Source organism: Marmota flaviventris, chromosome 13, assembly GCF_047511675.1.
Source record: "Marmota flaviventris isolate mMarFla1 chromosome 13, mMarFla1.hap1, whole genome shotgun sequence".
Classification (NCBI taxonomy): Eukaryota; Metazoa; Chordata; class Mammalia; order Rodentia; family Sciuridae; genus Marmota; species Marmota flaviventris.
In genome coordinates, this window is record NC_092510.1 from 56,564,393 (window position 1) to 56,574,284 (window position 9,892).

At 39.3% G+C, this 9,892-nt stretch overlaps 1 protein-coding gene and 1 long non-coding RNA gene across 2 annotated transcripts; one reads left to right on the plus strand and one right to left on the minus strand.

Moving 5' to 3' along the window:
* Positions 1 to 3,370: 3,370 nt before the first annotated feature.
* On the minus strand, positions 3,371 to 7,586 carry LOC114089243 (cyclin-dependent kinase 4 inhibitor B). The gene is made up of 2 exons (XM_027931040.3): positions 7,431 to 7,586; positions 3,371 to 4,987 (listed from the first exon to the last, which is right to left on the minus strand). Exons 1-2 carry the CDS (start codon positions 7,584 to 7,586, stop codon positions 4,727 to 4,729), a joined length of 417 nt encoding a protein of 138 aa, XP_027786841.1. The 3' UTR covers positions 3,371 to 4,726.
* Positions 7,587 to 8,183: 597 nt separating this feature from the next.
* On the plus strand, positions 8,184 to 8,952 carry LOC114089245 (uncharacterized). Its single transcript, XR_003582141.2, has 2 exons — positions 8,184 to 8,460; positions 8,590 to 8,952. It is a non-coding gene; the product is annotated as an uncharacterized lncRNA (long non-coding RNA).
* Positions 8,953 to 9,892: the final 940 nt, after the last annotated feature.

Consider the following 9,892-nt stretch of genomic DNA (forward strand, 5'->3'; position numbering starts at 1 on the left):
AGGATTAAAGTTTCTGTCCTTGTGGCTTAATTTGAAAATGAGGGTTCCATTGTCTTTTTTTCAAGAGTTTTGAAAGAAAGATTTAAAACATTCTGTTTACATTTACCAGAATTTATAAGCCACCTTCGCAACTTAAAATGGGAGATGATTGTGTTCTTTCTGCTTAAAAATTTTTTATTAAATAGCTGTTTTCCTCATGTGTTATTCATGATTTTAGAGGTCAAAGGGAACAAAACAAAACTATAAGCTTTGTGGTGAGAACATTCAAACTGTCTATCTTGATAATTTTGAAATGTACAATACTGTTATTGACTATATTCACCAATCTGTTCAATAGACCTAAAAGGGAAACATATTCCTTTTAGGAGATTTTGTACTAATTTGACCATCATCCCCATGCTCCAGTCTCTACTTCTATAAATTCATTTTAGATTACACATATCAATGAGAACATTTGGCATTGTCCTTCTCTACCTGACATTTCACTTAGCATAGTTATCTGTGGTAATAGTTAACTGACTTGATTTAATTATTCTACACTGTCTTTATAAATCATGACATCATTTTGTACCCTATAAGTGCAATAATTATAAATTGTCAATTTACTGTAAAAAAAAAGGAAAAAGGAGAAAGGTAAAACACCTTTTGCACATGTGTTCTACATGTTCTTAAACCCCACACCATTTCACAGGCTGAGAAATTTTTTTGAATTAAAAATTTTCTAAATGTACTAAACACTTCCTGTATTGACTGACCTAGAGATTCACCCAGGACTAGTGGACTGTTTGCTGCAGTTCATTAGTCATTTCTGTGTAGCTAAATTAGTACTAATTACAAATGTAACAAGTTATTGGTATTGGTATAATATCAGTTTTACACCATGTCTACCATACATTGAAATCCCACACACTGATGGGAATCATGTAATAGTTTTAGGACTGTAGCTTCATGAAGTATATATTACATTGCCTGTATCATGTCCTTTTAAAAAATCTTCTAATGTTCTAAAACTACAATACACTGTGGAACCAATTTTAAAAATGCATGTAGTTGAAAGACTCATGAGGATTGTTTTGGATCTGTGTAAATAAAATATTCCTAGCACTATGCAATGTATTAGCTCAAAAATTACTTAATCATGATACAATTTTACAACACTAACTCTCCCAGCAATAAACTATTTTTAGATTCCTAAAGTGAGTTTTTTTTTTTTTTTTTTTTTTTTTTTTTGGTACCTGGGATTTAACCCAAGGGCACTCACTGAACCCACTGAGTTACATCCCCAGTCCCAGCCCTGGGACAGATTTGTTTTTGAGTAGAAAGCAATATTTATTTATCTTTCTTTAGATTATCTTTCTTTATTTAGATTTATCTTTTAGATTTATTTATCTATCTAGAGAAAGATATCCATAAACATTGTCTATCCATAAACATTGAAATTTACATCAGAATATTTTTTCCTCTGTAACCAATAGCATTAAATGTCTCTTTTTATCCATTGAGTTCTGTGTCTCAGATACTGGGATTCACAGGGGCTAAAAAATAAGATATGCTTTTTGCCATTGATGAGTTTACAGTATTGCAGGAGAGAAAAAAATATCAATCACTGATATGGTTTAATTAACTCTATGCTAGAGGAACATGTAGAGTGTCATAGAGGAGGGCCCCCACTTCAGCTTCAGGATAAGGTAGTTGTTCTGATCTATTTTCAGCCAGCACATATTCAACAGTTACTGAAAGGGTTTACTTGACAACTTGTTCCTTAAGCTGATCCTAGCAGGATACATAAAGGATGCCTAGACTGATAATATAGGAATATATATATATATATATATATATATATATATATATTATGCAAAGATGTGAGGGTAAGAACATAACATGTTTAGGTGAGTCTAAAAAGATTAGCAAGGTTGGATGATAAAGTGCTACATGAGAAAGGATCTATGCTTTGGTTTAAATGTGCTCCTCCTACCCCAAGTATGTGCTGGAAACTTAATCCCCACTGCAATAATGTTGGGAGATGGGGCCTAATGAGATATGTTGAGATTGTAAGGGCTTCACCCTTATGAGTGGATTAATGAAGATTGTGAAAGGGTTTCGAGTTTGAAATCCCTCCACCCCATGGTGATGCTTTCCACCATATTATGATGCAGCAAGAAGGCCCTTTTCATTCTCCAGTTTAATGAGCAAAATAAAATTCTATTGTTTGTAAATTTAAAAACAAAACAAAAAATGAGAACTCAGAAGCTTTGGAGCCAGATGGACTTACTTTGCCCATCATGAAACAAATACTTTCTGACCTTTGCAAGTTATTTGATCTTTCTCTGCTTTATTGTCCTCATCTGGGAAATAACACCTATCTCTCAGGGCTGTGTTAACTGTAAAGCATACTTGCTACAAATTATGTGTCAGTAAACATCTCTTGAGGATGTAGGGGGAAAGGAATATATATACATTGTTGGTGGAAGTGGAAGTGCAACCACTATGATGATCAGTGTGAAAGTTTATCAAAAGACTAGTAATGAGGGGCTGGGGATGTGGCTCAAGCTGCAGAGCACTGGCCTGGCATGCATGCGTGCAGCCCAGGTTCGATCCCCAGCACCACATACAAAGATGTTGTGTCCACTGAAAACTAAAAGAGAAATATTTAAAAAATTCTCTCTCAAAAAAAAAAAATGTTAAAAAATATAAAAAAAAAAAAGACTAGTAATGACTCCTTGGTATTTATATCAAAAGAACAAGTCATGTTTTCTCTCATATGTGGAAACTAGAGAGAGAAAGAGGGGTAAAGAAGAGAGGTGAAGTAAACTGATAGAGAGGAAGGATATTAGGGGGAGGAAGAAGAGAAGAGGTGGGGGAAGAATTGAGGAATGAAACTGAACAAATTGTGTTTTGTGCGTGTACGAATGTCATAATAAATCCCATTATTATATATAATTATAATGTATCAATAAAAAATTTAATACCTTATATATCTCTTCCCCAATTAGATATGGCCCAGCTCTCCACTAACCTTCCCCAGTAATATGTTAATTTTGGGAATAAGGAATTAATAGAGAAGTAATGATTGGTGTTTTTAGTTCAAAAGCACCCTTCCTTATAAATCTCTACTCTCAAATATTTTTTCTATTCCCTCTTTTCTCTTTTAAATCTATATTTAATAGTCAACTGAACTCAGAAGCATAATGCATGTATAAATTTTGTATTTCACTTTCTATGGTATATGTAAGCATTTTTAATTGTTAGAATCACTTATCAACAATTATTTTACAAGGGGAAAAATGAATCCTCTTGAAACTTCACTTCTCAGGAGTAGTGGTAAACCCATGATAATGCATTTTTAAACCAAATTATTCATGTCTTGGAGTTCAGTCTGTGTTTATTCTTTATTAAAGCAGTGAATTATCAGTTGTTCCAATGCTATAATGATCAAGCAACATTGGAAATTAAATCCCAGAGCAGTGCACTGTTAGTTTGGTCAGCAGATAAGAAGCCATCCCACAAGCCATCATTATGTATTTTCAACAGCTTCCTAATCTATTTTTCCAGCTACCTTTTTGGGAAATATCCCAATATAATTTACTAGACAAGTGCATCTAACTTCTAAAAGACATTTGGAATATTTCCCCTGAGATACTATAGAGAAAATAATTAGACAATTTAAACAAAGAAATAAATAGGCTAAGGATGAAAGCAATCTAGAAACTGGCACTGAGTTTGTCACAGTGCTGTAGCTTCATTAAAAAGCTAGCTCTGCCTCACCACTTTATTGAAAGCCAGGAGTTATTTTGTTAAATTCTTCCCGTTAAATACACTGTTACAACACCTCAAAAGTACAAATTATCACAATCTTTTAAAGTGACAATTCATAGGGGGATTTCTGTATCCTATGGTATGTAGATGAAGCAAATAGTCATATTGTTGCTCTCTTTACATTCCACTGCTTCATTCCGTGCACCGTTTTAATCCGTCCACATCCAGAACATAGCAGCAACCGCACTTTGTGGAATAATAGAAAGAGCCAGCACCTTTACATCATCCTGATCCAGGGATTTTAACTTATGGGGCAGATCTGCCATCGCTCCCATGTCCTCTTTTCTCCCTCCGTCTCTGGTGGAGCTGGGCGTGAATACCCAGAGCTTCCGTTTGCACATGCCTTGGTGTCGTTCCCAGCTCACACCCACCTCAAACCTCCTTCTTTGGTCTTCAGTCTTCTGGTTTGGCGTCTCTCCTCTAGGGTCTACCACCCGTATCTGGTGTTCAAAGGAATCTCTTCCGAGGTCTGTGGGGAAAAAGTACCCACTGTCCTGCGCCCAAACACCAATCCCTGTCACCTCCAGCTCCGACCCCAGAGTCAAACATTGGAAGATTCCTAGGAACCCGGGGTCCTTCAAGATTTTCACATTCACTTTACATCAGAAAATCGTGAAGCGTAAAGGACACCAGGTACTTCACATAATCTTAAATCTCCGTGATCCATTTGCCCCACCCCTCTGCTTGTGGCTTCACGGTGAGTGTCGAGGGTAGGATTCGGATTTAAAAAAAAAAAAAAAAGGTATATGAATTTATTCCGGGTTGGCTCCTCCTTTTTCTGGGAAGTGGAGTTTCTGAGAAAGGCTTGCAGGCTTTGTGCCGCTCCACGTAAGCAGCCTGCATTAAATTAGGTGGGGGTAGGGTATTGAGGGGTAAAAAAGTCGTTGTGGGCGGCTGGGGAAACTTGCAATCAGTCCCCAGCAGCCGCGCGCAGGTACTCTGCGACCTCGCGGTGGCCCAGCTCCTCAGCCAGGTCCACCGGAAGGCGGCCCCAGGCGTCGCGCACATCCAGCCGCGCCCCTGCCCGGTGCAGCGCCACCAGCGTGTCCAAGAAGCCCTCCCGGGCTGCGTCGTGCACTGGTCGGGTGAGGGTAGCAGGGTCAGCGCAGTTGGGTTCTGCGCCGTGGAGTAAGAGCAGCTCCGCCACGTGGGCGCTGCCCATCATCATGACCTGCGGTAAAGAGCAAAGTGGTCAGGGCGCGAGAGCAAGCAGAGAGATACAAAGTGGTCAGGGCGCTAGAGCAAGCAGAGAGATACCGGCTGGGGCGGGGCAGGTAGAGCCATTTTAAAGAAGAATGTACCATTTGTGAAGTATCCAACCAAATGCAGAAGTGCCTACAAGTCTCAGGCGTCTGGTTTCTCTCCATTTGCTGATGTAATCCATAACCCCACCCACCCAAGTTATACTCAGCTCAAATTAAATTCCATTTTATTCTTCAAACGTGCTGAGACAAGAAAGAACTAATGGTAAAGTGATTATTTATCACTGTGGAAAAAAAAAAAAACTCTTGATCGTCATTGGGACAGGGGAATTTATTTGGTTAAATAATTTATGGGTGGAGTTGTTTAAAAGACTTTTAAAGTATTAAATTGCTTCAGTTGTTGCTCCCCCATCCGTCATCAATCCAGGTCTAAAAATATTTAGTAGGTTATCAACTGGTAGTTTTAGAAGTTGAAGTAGTTTTAGGGGGAAAAATAAGAAACAACTAAGTTTTTACATTGTTTATTTCTCTTAGCAAATTCCCGTGAAAGGCTTTTTAATTTTTTCATTGTTATATATGCCCGTACTCAGACTGATTGTAGCCTGATAATTTGTGCCCAAATTGGAGATTAGAAGGGAAGAAGTAAATCAAGCCATACCTTGCATCTTATAAGATAAAAGCAAATGATTCGCTTTAATTTTCACCATATTTAATATTTTAAGTTAACATTATTTCTATGAGCTAAAATTTAGAGTGTAATATATTTAATGTAGCAACATTAAAACTGCATTTACATTTATAATGTTAAGTAGTATATATTCTGCTGTATTAAAAAATACTTTGAATGTTAGCAGTAAAAGTAGAACTTGCATAGCTTAGAAACAATGATGTTTTTATTTTGGAGGAGTAATCCTAGTAGCCATTATGTACATGTACATTATGCAAGCATTTGCTTTTATATTCTAAGATAACAAAAAATGATTTTTGGTAACTGAATGTCCAAAATACAGTTATTTGTTCTTGTAGGTCTAATGTGTTTAGAAATGTACCTTGTAATAAAAAGGCAGTGTATTTCTAATATTTGTGTTTTACAGATATTAGAAATATTCATTTACTCTTTTTAAAACTATGATAACTAAGTTATTTCTACAAATGATGTAAAGGCTATTTTGATGCAGAGAAGAAGGGGGGAAAGTCGTTTTTAGTATCCCAGAAAATGGCAATTTAATATAAATAAGAAAACTTGCTTTAAAATTATTAATAAAAGTTTAAGTCATTAAGAACCATTTTGAAGTATTTTTGCTGCTTTAAAATATCTTTCATTTGTTATACCACTTTTCTAATAATTTTAAAGCAATGAACATTTTCTTTAAAACCACAGTATTAACAAGATCTCTTAATATTAGCTTAGTGCTAAAGTGTGATGATGAGATGAATACCAAACATGACCACAAAGTTAACAATGAAGTATGAAAGCATTATCTTAGATTCTTAAAAAAATCTAAAAAATCAATACTAATTAAATCAGGGTTAGTAAACGTTGAATAACTGTACCTTAACAATGAAAAGGCAATCATCTATGAAAACCCCTTGCTATTCTAAAAGGACCTAATAGCTGCTATAGAAATGCTTTTGTAACCCAAGCTTTGAGTATGACAAATAATAATAATAATAATAATAATAATAATAATAATAATAAAAAACTAAAGAAGTACATTTTTTTTCCTACCATGCATCACTCAAGAGACACTGCTAATGTAAAATAAAAGGAATTAAATTCTGTGGTTGGGAATTCTGTCTCACTCCTCTAAATTCAACTCCTCTCTATGAGGGAAAAATATAAAAGATTTTATACAGTGGCTTAAAGTTCACAGGGAATTCTTTCATGCACTATGATTTTGTTAATTCCTTAAATTCAATCCAGATTGTGTAACCTGGAATTTACTTATCTTTATTCTGGAAAGTAGACAAACAAAACAGTCTTCCCTAATTGGCCTTTCCTTTCCCCGTTTCCTCCCAGTTGAATTTCTTCATTGCATCTCTGATCATGAGATGCAGAGGAAATATTGATATTTTCCACTATAAAAAAGAAAAGCGAGGATTATAGATGCAGCTCAATCATACTCGCCTAGCATTCACCAGGCCTGGAGTTTGATTCCCCAGCACCGCAAAGGAGAAAAAGAAAACCAAACTGAAGTAGTGGTTTGTTCAAACTCTACTTTTTTTTTTTTTTTCTTTAGGATTTTTCCCCCCCCTGGGTAAAATCCTGCCTTGCACCTGCTTCAGCAAGAGAGCCAGAAACAGCTGCCCAGGTCTGTGTCGGAGATCTGTCTGGGTCGCGGCCCAGACTCGCGGAAGGCTCGCCGCGCGCTCGCGCGCCCCCTGCCGGCGGGGCCCCGGGGCCCCAGCTACCTGGATCGGGCGCCTCCCGAAGCGGTTGACTCCATTGGGATCTGCACCGGCTTCCAGGAGCTGCCGCACCTTCTCCAATTGTCCCCGTGCCGCGGCGTTGGCCAGGCCCGCATCGATGCTGCTACCACCGAGCATGCCCTTGTCCTCCTCTCGCATTCCTCAGCCTCCAGACACCGAGCGGTTCGGATAATCCACCGCTGGCCGTGAGTTTAGCGACCCTCCACGGCGTTCCACACCTCTGCGGCGCACTCCACGCTCCTCAGAAGAGCAAGGCTTAGCTTCAGCACCCTGTCGCCGTCCTGCAGTTTGCGGCCGGTGCAATGGTCGAGTGGCTGGTGGTTAGATTTGAGTTTTTTCTGGAGCCGGAGAACCAGCCGACGCTCGTGGCTTGCTCCTGGGAAAAAGCGTCTGGCGCGACCGCAGCCTGACTCTGGCAGTGTGGGGAGCCAGCTGCGACTGAATTCCGTTTCCAGCTGGGCGGCGGGGCCCGGCTCTCCCCGCCCCCCTAGGCTCCGCCTCCAGCCGGGCAGGCCAGCGCGGGCGCGTCCCTGGGGTTGGGGGAGGCGTCCAGAAGCTGGCCGATGGCGTCATAGGCGATGGGGGCGGTGGTTTAGGGCTGGTGGGGGGTGGCGGAGGGAGGCGGGCAGCGGGCGCAGAAGATCCTATGATTGCTGAGCCAGAGATCCTGTGAAGGCACCTCCTGGAACCCTCGCCGCTCTGCTGGCTCGGTGTCCGGTAAAGTGAAGGCTACGTGTTTGGAAATATTGACCCACAGCGCTCAGCTCCTAATCCCCAGCAGGCGGAGCAGTGGACTTCCATTCCTTTAGTCATAGGCCAACCGGTCTGGAGACCTTAGTGGCTGCATTGCAATGGAGTGGCTGAGAGAAAACCTTTGAAAATAACTCCTACTTTCTTAAGATGCCTGAAGGTGACAGCTCTGCACCTGTCATGGAGGGTGAATTCATCCCCAGGCAGTACTTGAACTTCACGAGTTTCACATCGTGCAGTAACCTTAGCAATTTTCTTCTGGGTGTGTCTTTTTGAATTAGTCATCCAGAAAAATAGTGAAAAATTCTGAGAATCCTGTTCTGCGTGTGCTTTTAATTTTTTAATCTTTGAATTGTTAATATGGTTCTGACATAATTTTTTTTTTTTTTAGAAAAGAGATCAAGACTAGAAACCTGGCATAGGTAACACATATATACAGATGCATTTTAAGAATCCGAAACTCCTGCTGACGCTTGCCCGAAGTTCCAGCTACTCAGGAGGCTGGGACAGGAGGATCACTTGAGTCCCAGAGTGCCAGGTGTGCCTGAGCAACGTAGAATGACCCCATCTCAAACAACAACGAAACACTTAAGATCTGTTTCATGATATTTGTGAGATATATCTTTGCCCTCAAACCTATTTAAACCCACCTTAGCGTGTGTTTGATTTTTATTTACCATGACTAATAAGGACATTTATGCAGTAATAATGAAACATAATAAAACATGGGTGTGGTACTGGGCCTGTCATTAAACTGGCTGAACCTGTCATTAAATCCACTTTTGAAGATTTAAAGATCACTTCTTCCTAATCTTCATAAGTGAGTTTGAACCAACACACTTATTGCTTTGACAACTTAAAATAGTACAAGTGATACTACATTGAAATAGGAAGATAATCACAAGTTATGCATCTGTAGTCAAAAACTCTGGTGAGGAACTACTTGGCAGCGGATTTCTCCTAACACCAAGAAGTTATTTACAAAATAAGTTCAGAGTCCTGAGGAAGATGAGTCTCAAAGAAAGGTCTTTTGCTTTCTTATTCAAAAAACAAAAGACTTCAGAACACATTTCTTCTAGCTTGGACTTTCCCTTTAAAAATCAGGGAAAGCTATTTCCTTGAGACAGAGGGGCACAGAAGTGGCATTTGGGGAGGGGCTAAAATTCACCTTTGACACAGTAGGGCAAGAAATACAGTTATAATTTCTCTCTTTCCTACCCCATTTCTTAGTTTCTGGGTTCCTCTACCTCTCTCTCTTATTTGAACTTCCATATTTATCTGGAGAAAATGCCCTTTTATTTGTTTATGGCCATCCCATTATTAGGTTTGGACAGAAAAATAGACATCTACCTCTGGGTGAAAAACATGGATACACTCTTTTTGTCTTACTTGAGAACCAGTCCCCATGGACAGAGTATTGAGAATTACAGGTGTGTAGGTAGACAGGAGAAGGAAGAAGAAAGATGGGTAGTTGGAAGTCAGAGCATTTGAGATGAATGGCATTGGTATTTTGTCAGTAATCTGAGAGGCTGACTCTCCAGACTTATGTTAATAAACTTAGTCCAGGACATTTTCATCAGAAAATCCTAGCTACTCCATAATTCAGTGCACATTCATGTGTAACGTAGGCTGACTTTTAAGAAATGTTGTTGGGATCTTCTCTCTAATGGAGTCAAGAATTAAGTTTAGTTCAA